The sequence below is a fragment of the Lissotriton helveticus genome, chromosome 1_1 (assembly GCF_964261635.1).
Source record: "Lissotriton helveticus chromosome 1_1, aLisHel1.1, whole genome shotgun sequence".
NCBI lineage: Eukaryota > Metazoa > Chordata > Amphibia > Caudata > Salamandridae > Lissotriton > Lissotriton helveticus.
The window spans coordinates 890,063,992-890,083,343 of record NC_136057.1 but is presented as its reverse complement, the minus strand read 5'-3'; the positions used below and the strand labels follow the sequence as shown (position 1 = coordinate 890,083,343).

The following is a 19,352-nucleotide window of genomic DNA, read 5'->3' as shown; positions in this document are numbered from 1 at the left end:
ATAAAGCATCTCCCTAACAGGAAAACCTCAGGAGAAGATGGGTTTGGCCATGAATTTTACAAGACCTTTGATTCAACTCTGAGACCCAGTTTGGTCATCCTTTTTAACCATCTGCTACAGGGACGACAGGTCCTGGATTCCTTCCGCAGAAGGGTTTTGGTGAATTTTTGAAACAATGCAAATTACCAACTGACCTAAGATCTTATAGATCAATAACCTTATTGAATTATGATAATAAGACATATTTACAAATTTTAGCTAATAGGGTAGACAAGGTTGCTTGCTTTCTCATGGCAAAAGATCAGAATGGTTTCATCAGTGGTGATGCTAACACACATTTCATGAATTCATTTATTGACATGGCTACGGCAGATACTATTCCTGCTGTGTTCTTGCTGACTGACGCTGAGAAGGCTTTGATTTAGATAATTTTTGTTTTCCTTTTCAATTTACTTTATTTCTTCAGCTACTGTACCAAAAAGCAGCAGTACGGTTAGTCACAAATGATTCTCCAGCAGGCCAAACCGGGTTGAGAAGTGGCACATGGGAAATATGTCCCCTTTACCCGTTGCTGTTTGCCCTCTTTATGGAACAATTACATCCGCTTTAACCTGGAGATAGTTCCTCCCATAACTTCGGAGTCCAAAATTAAGTTTTATGCAGATGACCTGCCTCTTTTTTTTAGCCCCAACTGCGAGCAACATCAAGAACTCTTTGCAAAAGAAAACAACATTTACAAATGTAGGGGGCTACAAAATGAATGAAGGGAAAACAGTGCGTCCACTTTTTAACACATCAGTAGAGGTCCTTCTTTCTGCCTTGAGGGAGGATTATCGATCATGCCCAAAAAGGTACTTGAAGGTTTACTAATCAGAGGAACCAATGAAATTGTTTAAGAATAATTTTAGGCCAATGATGACAAATTATTGAGATTGGAAGTTTGGAAACGCTTGCCCCTTTTGATTGTGGGTCGCATTGCAATTATGAAAATGTAAATATTATCCTTATTTTTGTTTCTTTTTCTATCAATCCCCAGTAAGTTGGATGTTTATTTTTAAAGATTAGAGCAAGCAGTCCCCTCTTTTATATGGAGCCAGAAATGCCCTCTGGTTAGACTCAAGGTTTTGCAAAGGCCTAAGTTGGAAGGCAGCTTTGGACTTCCAGATTTTTAAAGGTATTATATGGCCTCTTTTATTCTGCAGCTCCGTCTATTAACAAATTGGGTCTCCACATTTGGCAATTCAATTTTACAAGTGATGCTTCAGAGATTGAGGGTCACTGATATAGGCTGGCCCATCTTAATCTCCCTACCACCCAAAAAAGTTAGATATAAGTTCCTAAACCTTACGGGGACTTAAAGGATAAATTATTCCCAAAATATGGAATTCCCAGAGTGAATGTGGAGATCCCATAGATATAGTGCAAGTTCCTTATTACCGGTTGGACCTTTGAGATAATTGGTAAATGGGTAGATTTAGTGGTCCAAAAAGTGAGGGACTTGTTTATAGAAGAAGTATGAATACCCTCACGTTCTGTTCTCAGGTACAAACCTCCACTAACGCTCGCACTTTTGTTTATCTATTCAAATGAAGGCCATTTTTTAAAATCTACTGGGGATGGAGCTAGACTCCTCTCAGGATTTGGTTAGACATATGTTTAGGGAGGAGAAAGTGAATACATCTGTGAGCTACTGGTACAAAAAGTTGCATAACGGTTCGAAAAAGAGGATTGACAAGCTGATTGGGAAATGGGAACAAGAGACCGGATTAAGATTAGTAAAAAGCAAATGGGGAAATATTTTCAGCTTAGTCATTCTAGTCTTCGAGGTGCTAATTTCGATCAAATGGTTTTCTATAACAGTAGGATGTTTTACTACAGCCCTCCCTTTTTAAACAGTGTTTCCTGCAGTCTGTAGTAATTGTCCAAGGTGTGAAGAAGAAGGGGGATATCTACACACGTCTGGTCGTGCTGCCAGCTTGAGTCATTTTGGAGATGGGCGTTTAGGAAGGTAGGAGGGAGAATTCCTTCGACTTTCCCCAAAAACTGCACTTATGGGATTACTAGAGGAGAAGACACCAGAGTAAGAAGGCAATGAGCACTTTATATTTATAGCAATGATAGTAGCACAATGTATGATTACTTCCCATTGTAAAGCACATGCCAACCCAAGGTTTGAAGGGAAAATCGGGAAGATTAGCTGAAAAGAAACCTCGTATAACGCAAGAGTTAATTGGCAATGCTGAGTATGGCAAGAAATGGAGATTGTGGCCTCTGGCTTGGTAGCGTTTCAGTTGGTGATGATTAGCACAGTTATTTTGTGATTGAAAAAAGCACTTTATGGCAGGTCGAGTTTTACCATCTTTTATACAGGGACATTTTACGGCTTTGCTTATGTTTATGTAAGCTTTTTAGAACAGGAGGAGGTTTTTTCATTGGAAACTCAGGTTGGGTGGAGTGGGATCGAGCGGTAGGGTCTTGTGAGAATTGTTTTCCTTCCCTGTATGCACTGTAAAAAGCAATAAAATATATCAAAACCTGTCCCTGATCCATTAGGAACAGTGCAAGGAAACTGCTATGCCAATGTATCCATAGATGTTTAAGAAAACCAAAATGGCAAAACAATTTCGATGATTGCAAATATACACAAAAAAAAAAAAGGCAGGGACACAAAAAACAGAGAAACAAAAAATAAGCTAATCAGCAAAAGACACGAAATTAAGCAAAGTGCCACTTATCTGCAAAATATCTGTTAGTTTTCTACAGTTGTGTTGGTTATTCGAAGAGCAAATTGTTATTGTATGTTACCATGCAAATCAGTACTTGTGGTATGTCCAATACAACTATGCCAATCTCCAGTTTGAACCACATTTGAAAGAATCCAAAAAAGCGCCAATTAACATTTTTGTTAACTATGATACAGATTGGTTGACCTGGAAAATGCAGTGCAAGGTAGTTATTAGTGATCCAAAAAAGGGATTAAGTAGAACCCATGTTTCGATATTAGCTACAGTGGTCTGAATGCCACCCCTTGTAAACACAGAGAGAATGATTTTCCTTTGCAAGGTTAGAGTGACAACACATAGAAAAGATCGTGTTCAGAGGCACCTTCAATGGAAATTTCACACTAATTCAGTCTAATAAAAAACCTGTACAAGTTAAAAGAAAAAAGATATTTACCTTTTACAAGACTGCCATAGACACATGAAATTTTGCCCAGGTTTTTTAATTCTATCCACTTGTGGTGTTGGTGCTGGATATGGAGAGAGTTTAGAATTGATTAACTGGCCTTGCACATGCATTGCTGGTACTGCCGTCACAGGTGGACTCTGCAAAGAAGTTTTAAATGCTCAAATTAATATAATGAATTCGATTTCCTATGTAATTCAACAAACAAATTCACCTTGTTTTTTTAACTAAATTTTAAACTGGTAGTTTGGTTAATATGATTCATTCTGTTACAGAAACAAGTTCTCTCTTTTGCAAGATGAGCCATTTAAATAGTAAATCATGGAAATAAATAAGTGTTCAAAATAAAATGCAGTAAAAAATACTATATAGAATTGCATAGGTAAAACATGTTCATCAAGCAGTTTGTCGCTGATAAAATAAATAAAACAAGCACTTGCAAAGCTAAGAGGCTTGGACTTTGGGCTTTTTCAACCCTTGTTTTATCACGGTTTATGTAAATCTTTATCTAAAAACAAAACTTATAATATTTTGGCATCTTAAAAAGCACTCATAGCCATAGTAGTCCCTCACACGTAAGGGACTCACTTTGTGTGTGCTACTTGTGGAAGGGAAGAATACCATTAATCACAGTGAAGTTACCCGATAGCTGAAGTATGTTGACCCACTGCCCCATGTTGTATGAATAAAATTTGAACAGACCAATGGATGAAGAGGGCTGGCTAAAAAGTTCCTAAAAGTAAGTATATTATACATATAAATTTAGAAACACCAAAAGGTCTTGATTAACATCAGACCTAAAAAATAAAAAATAAACTGGGAGAAGTTTGGACTGAAGCCAACAAACAAGTGGAAGAGACTGGTAAGCGTTTCTTTAAGTCTGACAAACATGCTGCACTAGGCTGGTAATATTAATGATAGAGAGCCGTGATCTGCTTTGCTGCAAAAGTACTGAAAGTTGACTTTACAACCTAAACTAAAGATAGGTGCTCAACTAATGACAATCCGGACAGTGAAAAATGCAAACCCAACTAAAACTTAATAGTCCATAAACTCAATAGGCATGAGAACTAAACCATCAATGTTTGTAGCCCACTGCACTCAATACTACACTACCATACTTCAGTGTTTCACAGGCAAAAAATAAAATAAAAATAAAATAAAAGATGGCCATTACTTCATTTTTAAAGGTTCTTTAGGAATAATGCTGATAACTGGATTTTTTTAAAACAAGCAATGAAAGGGGGGGGGTTTAATGATGTAATATCAACTGTTAAAAACAGCAACAGTTTAATGCAAGCTTACACAAATCAAACTGCAATTATTAGGAAAATTTAAAAGGGATGCAACTATGCAATGCTTGCGGTCTAGCTGAAGCCACTGCTAGGCCAGCCTAACTGGTGTGCTCATTCTCGAAAAATAAGTAAGTAAATAACTTCAAACACAAAATTCTCGCCACACAATAGCCTGGCTCAAAAGTTTAAAAAGGGCTTACGCAGTCTTAAATCTGGGACATTGCGATATAAACTACTCGAGTTAAAAACAGGGGCTCAAATTGAACAAGAGGTGGAAAATCCAATAGGTCTCACCTTTGCGGCCTAATGGCATTGCAAATGTTTTTTAGTGATGCTGTACATCATGGGTACCAGCACACATTTTCCCAGGGGCCAAAAAGTATGGTCGTAGTGTTGCTAAGGGCTGTATTGATGCCAGCAGGGTGGGGGATAAGGAGAGGGGTAGGCGTAGGTGGACCACAGCATTTACATGGTGTGGACTATGAGTTAATATGAAAATTGCATTCCATACTTCTCTAAATTATGCCCCAAGTCTCTAGAAGAGGCACTGATATGAAAAACACGGTCTTATGCTGAACCTTAGTCATTGTGTTGTACCTTAGTCGCTATCCATTAACCTCCCACTGGGCCAAGCTTTCTTGGCTTGCCATTGCTACCTTTAGCGAGTTAAGTGTGCAAAGGAAGTAACTTGATTACTGAAATGGTATGAAATAGAATAATAGGCCTCCCAATCTCCTTAGTATATAGTCTCTTATCTGTAAACATTAGTAATGTTTAAGAACAGGCTCATTTAATGTAGCTAATGTTATAAAAACTCTTAAAAAAAAAAAGACCCCTACACTTCCTTTATTATTTTTGATTATATCAGTTGACTTTTTATTTCTTATGAAAAGTACTCTGAAAATGTTCCTGCGCTGTTTTCAGCAGGCCCTATTAATATTCGTTATTTTTTGTTGAGATGGCTTTATACAGTTATCTGTATATATTACAATAATGAAGACTAGTATTTTTCGACCTTTATTAACACTCAATACTAAACTAAAGTTAAGATGTGCATGGCAGATATTTTGGCAAAGGCTACTTGAAGAACAAGTGTAGCAACTGTATTTAGCAGGAAAGTGGTTAGGGTATCTTATGTAGATGATAGTAAATGTTGGAACACAAAGTGTGGTATGGTAGCCAACTATCATTTACAGACATTACATTTTTCACTGAACTGACCACTACACTTACACAACTATACTGTTTTACTGATAAAATCTATGCATCACACAAGCAATGCATGGAAATCAAGTTTCAGTAAATATTTCATTTGTACATAATCAAGTATATTGATTTGCGTTCAACAACACTATAGAATTTTTGTATAAAGTACTTCATTTCAAAATGCTGATATATTGCAAAATATTTGTACAAGTATTTACATTTTGCTGTGAGTTAGAAAACAATGACTTCCTACAGCCTTTCCTTTCACACTACCGGTATTCTGCAGGAGCGGCTCCTCCATTATGATGGAGGAGCATCGCCCCACTAGGTGGCAGCAGGTTAAAACACATGAAAAATAAAATGATAAACCAATTTTAATTTTATTTTTATCTGCAGGCTGCCCGAGAGGCCATAGGATGGGGCCATGCAATGCATGACAACAGTGGAGAGGAGGGGTGCTGGGCATTACTAAGTGCGTATGATGGTTTCGCTGGGTGTCTTCGGACGGCCAAACCGTCATGCGCACTTAGCATTTCTCCACCTGGCTTTGTTGTACAGACGGGTGGAGAAAAGCCACAAGCTCCCAGGCATTGTCTGAGTAATAAAGTAGGACACTCAAATCAAGTCAAGAGCTTCTGGGAGCCTGTGCAGTGTGCACCAGCCGGCCCTGGAGTCGAGGATCGGGAGAAGAGCAACGCGGCGACCGTTAAGTAAAGTTTTCTTTTTTTTACATTTTTTTGTTGTCTGTACTTATTTTTGTATTTCCCCCACTGTTTCTGACTCAGAGCAGCCGCCACTGGTATTCTGCACGATTGTTGCATTTTTCACATTACAAAATGCTCTCATTTAGCAGTCGGCGAAAGAGAAGTAAACACCAATCTCCCTCATAAAAGAATAAACAGCAATTTGCCAGATGAGATAGTCTGACATTTGACCTCTGTCTCTGAATGCACAACAAAAGTGCCAAGAAAAAACAAAACATACGTAAAGGAATCTTCTTTTGCTCATTCTCCTTCTGTACTGAAGGATAGTCACAAACATGCGTGATTGATGAATTTGTTGTGCGAGAGATGAGTAGAATCAGTCATGCAGAAAGATAATTCTCGTAAGAAAAGAGAACTGTGTAAATTATCATCATGGATAAAAGTGTAGCAATACACAGGATGGAGGAAACTGTTTCAAAGAAATACAGTTCCAAGTTTGAACAGCAGGTGAAAACACAAGCACTCTGAAGAGGTGCCTCACGAAAAAGAAAAAAAAAAGATCCCAGAAAGTGAGCACTTGTGGACGAATACAAGGAGCCAGTTATAAAGATGGTAAGAGGCTAGACTCCAATCGAGGGAAAAAGCATGCTGGATGGCCTAAAATAAAGCCAGCGAATAGAAAGCAAGCAAATTTAAGTTACAAAACGTACATTCATGTTGTAAAATGAAAAAGCTGTTTCTGATACCTTCATTAGGTGGCTCGATCCACTCCATAAAGAATGGAAGAGAGCCTGGACCCCTGAAGATTGATTTATTTAACTATTGCCAATATAAACATCTTGGCAATGTAAATCTTGTACTGGCATCTTGTTTTGAATTTTCTAGCAGTCATTAAATGTCCCAGATTGTCTGATGCCATATGTTAACTACTCGGGGAACATGCACTTAACCCCTTAATCACGGAGGCCTTTCCTGCTTTAGTGCTTGACCCTATTTTGATATTGGAGGTAAAATTACGAATAAGCCTTCATAACTTTTTACCACAAAAGGAATACAGGCCACTTTTGCATTCGCCTTTTCTCATATGTTGGGATTCTAAAGGTACCCAGATTTGGGCATTCCAATGGAGAAACGAGCAACAAGCCAAAATGCAACAAAATTGAGAATATTTAGAAAAATTGGAAACAAATACTGTGCAAGAAAGCATTGGCCTGCATTGCTAAGATCACCAGCTTTGCAGCTTTCAGTTTTCTAAGTGGCAGTTGATTTTTCTTATTTTTGTAGTTTCCATCTACTTACCGTTTGTATAAACAGTGCTTGATTAGAGCCAGTGGTTGCAAGTATGGCCCAATGGCACTCATTTTGGGAAATAGCAATTATTTTTCCTCAACAAACTTTGATCAAGAGCATGAGAAAGAAAAACTCAAAAGAGGAAGATGGACAAACAGCTACAAAGGGAGCAAGCAGGTAGGCAAAACAGAACATCCAAGAGTGAGATGAGACAGGTAGTGTCCAGTGGTGGATTATAGAGGCATGAGGTGGAATTAAGACTACACAGACTAGGCATTTGGCATCCAGACATTCTAAAGTGGCAATTTTGGACACCATTTTTTGACACTCATTAAGCTATGTGGAAATAGGTGGAACTGGGGCAATCTCCAAGCAGGAATCCACGAGCTAGAGGTGCTGCTGGAAAAGGCACATTGTTGAAAAAACCACTATTAGACAGAAAAAAAATCAACAAAAAATATACTTCAATACAAACAGGATTTGCTTCCACAAAAGTGGTAATCTGCATAGAATGAATTGAAAACTAAATGTGAGACGATTCCATACTTGACAAAAGCACAACACAATTAAAAGTATTTTATTAAAGTCAAACAAGAATAAAAAAGTAAGCAAGTAAAACTCGCACATTTTTACAGTTTCTCCAGCATGGACCGTTTCTATTTCTGGATATGTCTAAGTCCCCTTCAAGCTGATTTAATTAGGCTTTTTTTGAACTCGCATATACACAGGTTTTGTTGCCCACTGCAAAGCTTCCAGCACAGCTCCTATGAAGACACATTTTTTTCTGATTTTCCAAGTAACAACTTCTTACCGCTCAATGTTGCGAATAATCAAACATCTATCTAAGAAAAGGCAAGGTAGGAAAGAGAGTACCGCTAGATATTTACATCTCCTCAGGCACACTTAGGGAGAGTCTATAGTTTCTCAGGTTGTGCTCTGAAATAGTCCATCGATATTCTGAGCTTGTAATCGTCCTCTCTGTATCTGTTGAATGTTAGTCAGTGCTTCAGGTTTTGACCAGTGCGGTATTTTACAATTTTAAAGTTTAATCTAGGTGATCCTGCATACAGTTCAGGTTTCACTATTGTACTACTCTATCTACCAAGGGCTGCGTGCGTTTGCGCAGGCCAAACAGCAGCATGTGCAAAACAGAGCAGTTCGAGTGATCTTTTAAATGAGGATGTAGGAATCTACACTGTCTGAACATGGAGCAAAGGATCGAGTTTAAATGCATATTCCTCGCACCAAATGCTTTCTACAAACAAAAGCACTGTGGTCCATATTATCTGAGCACCTTCCTTTTTACCAGATCTTTCTGCTCAGAAAACGAGTTGCCACGACAGGTTCCAGGATAAAGTGGAAGCAGAGTGAAAGTAAATGTTTCAACTTATTGGATTTCAGAATGTAAAATTTCCTAGCTATCATGAAGAAAAAGGTCAATTCGGTTAAGGACACGGAGGCAAGGATAATGCTGAACTTTTCATTTATTCAATTCTGTACCCTTAACAACAACCAACAACATGAGGGCGAAATACTACAAAACCTATGAGACCAAGCCAAAACCAGCCCACCAATCAAATACCTTGCTCATAACATAAGTACATCCCCAAAGATCAGCGCTTCCTCATCGTGCGAAAAAGCCAGTCTCCAAGCATTTAGTCATTACTATTCCTGTTTTTGTTCTGAGCCTACTAAACAACGACATCAAAATCACAAATGCAAGAATGAACTGAAACTGGAAGGAAGTCACCAACCATAGTAAGTAATAAACCACTGTTCAATGAAATCAAAGGTCCAAATTACAGTCCCAGATAAAGAAAATTGCATACTTATCCCAATGGGAGAAACATGCAAGATACACTAGGGGGAATAAAGACCATCACATCTTTTCCAGGTGGGATAATCCCCACCTCCGTATCCTTAATTTAATTGATACTTGTAAGAAGCTGGACTTCCTTGCAGGTGTGCCTCCACTTTTTGTCCCCATTTTAACTACTAGATGCTAGTTTTTAGACTCTGACAGTGCACTGAAGCCTGCTAACCAGGCTCCAGTGCAATTGTTTTATCTTAAATAACAATGTCAAATCGTAACCCAGTTGGCAAGGACTTTCGTACCCTTTTAAGTCCCTAGTAGGTAGTACACCTAGTACCTAGGGCATGGTACTAAAGAGGACCCCTAAGGGCTGCAGCATGTCTTATGCCACTCTAAGGGACACTTACAAGAATAACATGCAGACTGCCACTGCACAAGCCCTTCTGAAAACACAACACTGCCTGTGTGCAATGCCCATATATTGCATGTACAATATAGAAGTCACCCGTCATAGCAGGTTTAAGAGCCTTAAGGCAGGGTGCATTATATAATATGTGAGTACATATCTGCATGATCAATTTGCCCCTGTGATGTCTAATTCTATTACTAGATATTGCAAGTGAACATGGAAACCATCTGAAGTATATGTACTAGGCACAGGTCATTAAAAGTTACGCTGCTACATAACGGCTTCACTGAAAATAAATGTGCTTGGTATCAAACACCTCATCTTAATAAATCAACACTGATGCCAGTGTTGGATCTATTATGACATGCACCTAGAGGGCACCTTAGAGGTGCCCACTGAAAACCTACCAGACCTCTAGTGTGCTGGCTGACTGGTATCGACTAGCCTGTCACCACAGATGAGTTTCTGACCCCCGGGAGGTGAAAAAACAAGTTACTTACCTGTACACTGTGGTTCTCCAGTATTGAAATCTTTTATAGCTTCAAATGCTTGAATCATCCCAGTCATCGAGGTGGGAGTCCCAAGGTAACAGTAAAATAGCAGTATAAAGCTTAAAGGTTAATCTCCCTTGAAAATCAAAAGCAATTAGTAACCAGTTAGCCTCATTAAACAACATCCAAACTCCAGCCAACCACATCATAATACCCAGAGTATCCATCCCCTGCAGGGCCACCCTACATCAGATTTCGAGCACGAGTGTAGTTAGTAAAATAGGAGGTATGGAAGGTGAACCTGGAAGGGGAGGACGGAGAGCCGTAAGTGAATCTATAAAAGATATCAATACTGGAGAACCACAGTATACAGGTAAGTAACTTGTTTTTTCTCTCCAGTAGTGTGTCTTTTATAGATTCACATGCTTGGATCAGAATAGCAAGCTGTAAATAATAAAGGAGGTGGGAAAAACAGGTGAACCATTCCACCATGCACCATAGTACTATAACTAGAAATGCAAACAAGTAACGTAGTATTAACATATATAAAATATAACACTTGCCGAAATACCAAGCGAAGAAAAAACTTACAATAGTGGTATAGGAAAGAAATAATAATAATGACAATAATAGACCTCAATAAGATGAGGCCTACCTTAAGCGAACACACAATGTTGGGCCGCTTGGCCAACAGCAATATCCGTCTTCCGCCACGTATCCACGTAGTAGTGCCTTGCGAAGGTATGGACGTTCGTCCATGTCGCTGCCCTGAAGATGTCACGTAGACACACTCCGGCAAACAGGGCCAAGGACACTGCCATCTTTCTGGTGGAATGGGCAGTCACTTTAGACCAAACCCAATGAGCAATAGATACTCTAGTCAAAGCCTGACCCTTCCTAAGGACAGAGAAGGCGATGAGGAGTTGGGTAGATTTCCGAAAGGGTCTTATCCTTTGTAAGTAAAACCTCAAGCATCATTTGAAGACCAGTGAATAGAGAGTTCTCTCTGCCGGGGAAGACGGAGCAGGAAAAAAGGAAGGCAGGACCACTGGTTCATTTAGATTGAACATGGTAGGTACTTTAGATATGAATGAAGGATTAGTGCAGAGTAGTACTATACCATTTTGAAATTGCAGGTACGGTTCAGTTACAGCAAAGGCCTGAATATCGCTAATACGTCTAGCAGACTTGATGGCTTAGAGAAAAGCCACCTTCCATGAGAGAACTTCAAATCGCTCTTGTGAATTGGCTTGAATGGTGATCTCATGAGATGCAACAAAACAATGTTCAGTTGCCAGAGAACCGGAGGAGGTCGAATTGGTGGATAGGCTCTAAAAAGACCTTTCATAAATTCTTTCACTAGTCTGTGGGAACATAGAGACAACTGATTTGAATGTCTCCTAAATCTTAAAATTGCGGCTAAATGAACTTTAATCGTCGAGTGAGAAAGACCAGCCTTGGCCAGAGATAAGGCAGAACGTCCTCTGGAGGAGAAGAGAGAGGATGACAAGAGCGCTTTGCACACCAGGAATAGTATCTTTTCCATTTAGCCGAGAAACACCCGACAGTGGAGGGAGCTCGGGCTCTGCGAAGTATCGAACGGCACTCCTTAGAGATATTTAAGTCACTAAGGGCCAGATGTATCAAGCTATTTTGCGACTGCAAACAATGCGATTTGCAAAAATCTGCCATTTGCAAATGCAAAATGGACTTATCCAATGTATGAAAGCTTTCACATTTGCAAAATTGGTAATCACAAAAACGTGAATCCCAATTTTGAGAATTCCAATTTCGCGAATCCCAAATTGTGAATTTGCAATTTAGTAATCGCAGACCAATGTATGAAGTTTTCGCAAATTGCAAATGAACTAAAATTTGTAATTTTGCACGTGTAAATGAACACCAACTCAGGTGGTAACCAGGTGCAAACTATTTAAACAGGTCCAGAGGGCCTCAGAATGTTTCACAAGGGCAGCCCTGTAAGCCATAGCGAGGGGGATGCGGATTCCAGCAGCAGAAGGACTAGGAGACTGGAACACATTTACAGAGTGTGCATAACCCTGTTTCAGCAGTCAGAGGAAGAAATCCATGACAAATATAGACTAGACTCAGCAACAATACTAGACCTGATAGATGACCTACATCCAACACTGGAGCATCAGACAAGCAGGCTCAATCCATTCCCAAACATGTGCAGGTCCTATGTTCACTGCACCTACTAGCATCAGGGCGCTACCGGGGGTAATAGCTGCAGCAGGAAAGGTGTCCCAAAGTTGCGTTTCACCCTTCTTAAATGCTTTCTTGGAAGCACTGGTACAGCGGATACACCATTACATCAGATTTCCCACTACACAACAGGTATTGCAGCAGACCAAATTGGATTACTGCCAGATAGCCCAATTCCCACATGTAATTGGGTGCATTGATCGGACACATAGCCATCGGTCCCCCCCTCAGCCAATGAGTATGTGTTTAGGAACAAGAAATCATTTAATACACTCAACATCCAGGTCATATGTAATGCCTGACACATAATAACTGACATAGTGGCCAAATATCCTGGTAGTACGCACGATTCAATGTAAAGACTTAAGGCAACAATTATAATATGATCACATTACAAATCACATAATAAACAAAAGAAGATGCTTAAAGAAGCAACCAACAATTACTGTTTTTCTTAAGTAAAAAAAGTACTTTATTAATAATAATTTGAGCAATAAAATGACCCATTCATACTGTTCCATTCATATCTGAAATCATACTCCTCACAAAATCTAGACTCGATTAAAAACAGCAAATTGATGGCTACAGTTTATGAACTTAGAGGACTATACTCCAAATATTAATATGTATTTGGCGATTACACAAAGAACAATATAATACTGGCGTTAAATTCTTTATGGAGTGCGTCCATGGGGGGTTAATCACGTTGAAAAGAACGGTTTGCAAGATAAATTATTGTTTTAGATGAAATTGGATCACCGGATAGGGCTCCTCACGCCGCTACTTCTGCGTGAGGACGCACAATTCATTCATACTCAGACACAGTGGAATATACACACGTCTCACTGGGGGTGAATTTGGCGAAGGATACCGGCTAGGTAAATGCATATAACTCCCTCTGATAGACTCCTTGGTTCTGTAGAAATAAGACAGTGATTAATCTATTGCTTTTCATCCTGTGGGTGACAGAGCATATAACTCAGAGTGAAAGGAAATACAATGCTGCACATAAGTTGACCCACAATGTTGTAGAGCGGACATTTGGCCTACTGTAGAGTAGGTTCCGCTGCCTACATAAAAGTGGAGGTACACTGCAATATAGGCCAGAGAACTGATACAACATTGTAGGAACTTGTGCCATGCAGACAACCTAGCAACAACCAATGACATACCAATGGACCTCACAGATTCGGATTCTGATGAAGAGGATGAACCATGTCCACCTCGCAGAGCAGCAGGTGGTGTAGGTGCAGCAGATGGCAGACAGAGACGTGATGAAATAACACACAACTATTTCTAGGTGAGTAATGATGAGACAATGCACCTAATGACTTTTGTTCAACTGTGTTTTGATTCACCTTACCAGCAGGTAAACTGTGTGCACACAGCCGTCAACTCCTTTCTTGTGTGTGAATTTATTAGGTGACCATGGCATTGATACTGACCATGCACAACATTCAGTACTAATCAAATGTTTCAAAGTTTCTTTATTCGGTTAAAAGGTTTAAAACCATCAAAGCACAGCACAGTATTTCATTCAACAGTTTTCACATTTTAGATGATTATATACAGACAACAGGTACCTCTGAATACACTACAAAATTACAAATTTGGCTGAAATAAATACAATTAAAAAACACTTAGTCACCCGCAGAAACTTACTCAAAAAGCACCCAGACACAGGGGGGCTATAGCAAAATTAAGGTAACGATGTTTTGTTTCGGCTCCTGATCGCCCCAATAATGTAACTTGCCACCCCAAAACAGACCACCGGAGACCCAAGCATTTGTAAAAAGGTCAGAGCTGGTCTGACTTGTGCAAAATTTTGGCCCAGAAACAGTGGGACAATGAATTTTTTACGATAGGGTTCATAAAACTTGCAAAAAAAGATCATATGAAGGGTACTCTGATCAGAACAATTATCACACGGGCAATGCCACAAAGTCCCAACTTTCACAAAACCTTTTGGGAAGGATAGCAACCATGGGAGCATATTGTACTTAAACCTTATCAGCACGTAGCAATGGAACGGCTTGTTTATATAAGGTAAGTACGGCTGAATGTCTTTACATATACTCAACATTATAAAACTCCTCATCGATGGTTTCACCAGATCCTCTTCTTCTCTCTGTGACTGTGTCCTGTTCAAAAACAGGGCCTTTACAGCCTTAATGGCAGTTTTGCTTAAAGCCGTAGGATTCGTAAACAGTTCGGGACAACCCATTAAATCAGTTTGAGTTTTAATATAACAGATCCAAGGGATGTCCAAGTCCCTGTCTAGAGACAGACCGGCTTGGATAATTAACTGGTTTAAATTCGGAGCTTGCTGCGCCCATACTCTAAGCCACCCCAACAACGGGGCTACAGCAATCTGATCTGAAATATAACCCACCCCTAGATCTTCATGAACATTAAAAGCAGCTACAGTTTGAGGGAGCGACAACTCTTAAAAAGACATTTTCTGTGGTTTGGATATCAGACATGTTCAAATAACTCCAGACTTCACTCCCGTAAAGGACCATGTACACACTTGGCATCGTAGATTTTCACAAGAGCCGGTAAGGGCTTACAACCCAATCGTTTTGCAAACCCCAACAGAGCGCCTGTTGCTCTCGCTAATATATTCTTTTTCAATGTACGTTGCGCAACCCACGACCTTCTATCATCAAAGACAACACCTAAATACGGGAATGTAGGTACTTTAGTGAGAACCTGAACTTTACAGAAAAAAGATGCCTTCTTTGCCCGCCCTCCACCATTGACATAGCGTGTGATTTTTTAAAAATTTGTTGTTAAGTCTAGAGAGTCCATAAAATTAATAAAACAGTCAAAAAGAGATTGCAAGCCTCTTGCCGTTCTTGCTAGCAAAACAGCATCATCCGCATAAAGTAAAGCTGGAATTTTTTTTTAACCAACTCTCGGAATATCTTTATTTACTAGGGTTAAAGCATCACCCAAATTGTTTATATAAAGCGTGAACAACAGGGGTGCCAAAATGCAGTCCTGACGTACCACACGCTCTACAGGCCATGCATCGGTCAGACTTCCATTCTCGTTGTAGCAGACTGCTGCAGTGGTATTCTCGTGGATTTCTGCTAGGAAGGATATTAATACAGGATCCAGCCCCATGTCACACAAGGAAGTCCATAATTTTGGTCGATTTACAAGATCGAAAGCAGTAGACAGATCCATAAATGCTAGGTGTATGTCCCCCTGTTTTGCGACTGTATATTTCCCTATGACAAGATGTACATTTAGACATTGGCTAGCAGTACCTCTTCCTTTTCTAAACCCATACTGCAGGTCCGAGACAACATTATTCTCTTCCAACCAGTCTGTCAATCGATTTAAAACAGCTTTTCCCATAATGTTCGCAGCCGAGTCTAAGAGTGAGATCGGCCGGTAACATGCCGGATCTTCCCTCGAGCCCTTCTTGAAAATTGGGACAATAACTGCTCTACCCCAGGACGCTGGTAGACCAGCATTAACAGCTGCATTAAAAACAGAAGTTAAAATCTTTGCCCAATAATTCGGGTCCGCCTTGTACAGGTCCGCAGGGACCCCATCCGGGCCTGGAGCTTTCCCATTTGCAGTGGACTCAATTGCCTCTAATATTTCCTCCTCGGTGAAAATGATTATCCCAGCTTGTATATTCACCCCACTAGATGTAACGGAAGATGTGGTTATCTCAGCATGAAGACCACTAAAATGCTCTACCCATTTTTCTGGGGCAATGAGGCAGTCCTTGTTTGTATAATCTGTTTCATTAAACAATGGACTGTTTATCACTTTCCAAAATTGAGTGCTGCTTTTCAGAACACTCAATTTGGTTAGTTCTTCCCATGCCATATTTTGTAGCTCATTTTTTCTCTGTTTGGCGGCATTCTTATAGGACCGTCTAGCTACACCAATCCTATGTGGGTCCCTGTCAGACTCTTTCAGAGCCTCTAACAGGGCTACATGCGAACTACTGCAAGCATGATCAAACCAACTTTCTAATTTTTTCTTTCTAGGTTTGCTTTTCCTACTTAGCTTTTCTGCTACATGAGTTGTTATACGAATAAAAGCACCCAGAATTTCAATTGGGTCTGAATTTACTCCTATACATACATTCAGTTCCTCCGCATTACACCTATACAGATCCTCTAAAAAGTCCATAGGGGTAACCACTTCCCACCTTATTCTCCTCCCCTGACATATAGAAACTATATTTGAATTTTTAATAGGAGCCAGCGCATTTTCCCCTTTAAGAGCCCTGTTATTGATATCCAGACTAAGGGGATTATGATCACTAAATCCATTTTGTATTACACTGAACAAACCTATGCTATCCATCAGAGGGGATGAGACAAAGATATAGTCCACAGTGGACTGATGACCTTGACCCACAAAAGTCGGGACAGGACACAAAACATCCCCTTGTGATAGGGCAACCAAATAAAACTCAGATAAAAGACTCTCAAGATACATCCCGCTTCTGGTTTGCTCAAAATGAGTACCACCCCACGGGTCAACTTCATAATCAACATTCTGCAAACACTTAAGGGGACAAACGTGAATATTAAAATTGCCAAGAATTATACAGCACTAATCATCATCGGCAATGGGTTACCTCACCCATTGGAATGCCTCGGTCACACCACTGACTGCTTTTTACAGCAACGCACAGCACTAAAGCGGTCATTGTGTACACTGGTCTTTCATAATGAGGCCTCGGATGCTGTACCTTGCCTTGCACTCCGCCGTCTGGGCTCAGTCCCCGATGCAGTAATGCTGCTGGGGCTGGAGGTCTCCTCACTGTCCCCCTGCAAGCAGTATACTTGTCCCACCTATAGTAGCGGTATGTAGCTGTTCAACAGCAGTGGTGAACTGCACCATTCTCCTGGCAACATCATTACTGCAGTGGACCAATTTCACCTGCATGGACACAGTGAGTCTGGACAGGACAGCTATTGCATTGCTCAGATGGTTATCTGCCTTTGTGTAACCATCCAAATGGATGAATAGGTTGTGCTTTTCATGGCATTAGGAGGCATGCTCCCTCTGCATTGTAGTACAGAGATGTTTAATCGCTACTGTCATGTCCCGGAGACTTTCTGCATTTGCCCTATGGCCCTCTGCCACTGTGTTATTCACCTCACTGATGCTGGCTGTCCTTAATGTCAGCCATGTTGTGATTCAAACACACCAGCTGCTTTTGCATTGACCGCATGCTTTTCAATTGCAGCTGCTGCACCTTCACCATAGTGCCCTCCTGCCCAAAGACAGAGGATCCCTCTCCTTCCTAAGCAGCTCTGTGTGCTCTTGCTCTGCCTCTCCTGCAACTGGTGTTGCTACGCGGCAAGTGGGACTGATAACTTTTAGGCTGTGCCTGCTCATCTGGCCTGGACTATGGCTTTTCTTGGATGTCATCCCCTTCTACCTCCAACTCTTGAAATGGAGCCAGAGTGTACCTGCGTGGTCTTGGTGCAGATGTTGTTGGTGTTGTGGTGTCTGTCTCTTTTCCCCCTGTCTGTTCCTGGATCTCCTCTGGCTCATCAAAACTACTTTTTATGTGTCCTGCTTTATGTTATATGAAAATGAAACGTACTTGAGTTGGTATACCAAAATGGTGTGTTTTAATTGGTTATTTACTGGTGGGTCTCAACTGCAGCTGTTACTTAGAATCATTGCTTTTCTATCTTGTGTCTGACTGCATCTCCCATGATGCATTGCGGGGTGGTAATCAAAATGTAGACTGGAGTGGGAATTTAACTTTTTTCATTATGTTATTTCTAAGTGGGGTTTTTGGTGAGCCATGGGACAGGAGTATTTTAGCATGCATCCTACCTTGGCTGGTGTTGGCTGTGGCTGAGCTGTCAACATGTGCTACACCACTGATGGATTCAGGATGTAGGGTCCTCAAGGGGGGTGGATGCCGGCTGTGTTGATGGGCCTCTACCAGTCTTCTTGAGTCTGCAAGCCTGCTTACCACCATCTCCTTTGCCCTTGAGCGCAACTTGTACCAGCACTTGCGTAGGTCTTCTATGGAGCACTGTGTGACCCCCTATGGTGTTGACTTTGGCTTTGCTGTCCAGCCAGATCTTCCTCTTCTGACTCAGGGATGTGTAGGATTTTTTCCCAAACAGGCGACCATGGCTCTTCACCATTACCTCAATTAGGACCTCCAATTCTTTTTCACTGAACTTTTGCTTTCTCTTGCGTCCTGCGGCCTCCTTTGCCTTCTCCTGTGAAGCCATGCTGTGTATCTGTGCCGGTCTCTGCATTCTGGATGTTCGCCTGCTCTCCGCCTCCTACACAGCCTCAGGCACTCAGAAACAGCATGGGGAAACTCACTACCTAATTTCTGAATCGGAATAGTTTAGCAATTTCACGATTTTTTATTTTGCGAATGCGCTATTACCGAATCGCTAATTGGGAATCTGTAATTGTGAATGTGAATATTACAGTTTCACAATTTTATAATTTTTTTTTATTAAGCATCAATATAACGCATAACTCTCAGAGTAAGGCCCTCAGGGGCACCACAATACATACAGGAGGCGGGATTGCAACATAGACAGCTGTTATGGGCTCAGCTTCACACGGTCCCTCGACCTGTCGTGGCCGAATACAGCGTATAGGATGCCAAAATATGAAGCATGAAATACCTCCCCCCAACCAAAACACCCCCCACCCACCCCTCTCCCTTCCCAGTGGTGACAAAAGCATAAGGGAAAAGATGATTCATGC

The 19,352-nt window shown here is 40.6% G+C and overlaps 1 protein-coding gene across 1 annotated transcript in view; it reads right to left on the bottom strand.

Moving 5' to 3' along the window:
• Positions 1-19,352, bottom strand: part of ARID2 (AT-rich interaction domain 2) — a 1,386,754-nt gene that overhangs the window by 205,251 nt on the left and 1,162,151 nt on the right. The window contains exon 16 of the mRNA XM_078675715.1: positions 3,178-3,326. Coding sequence (XP_078531841.1) covers positions 3,178-3,326 — 149 coding nt within the window. The remainder of the gene's footprint in view (positions 1-3,177; positions 3,327-19,352) is intronic.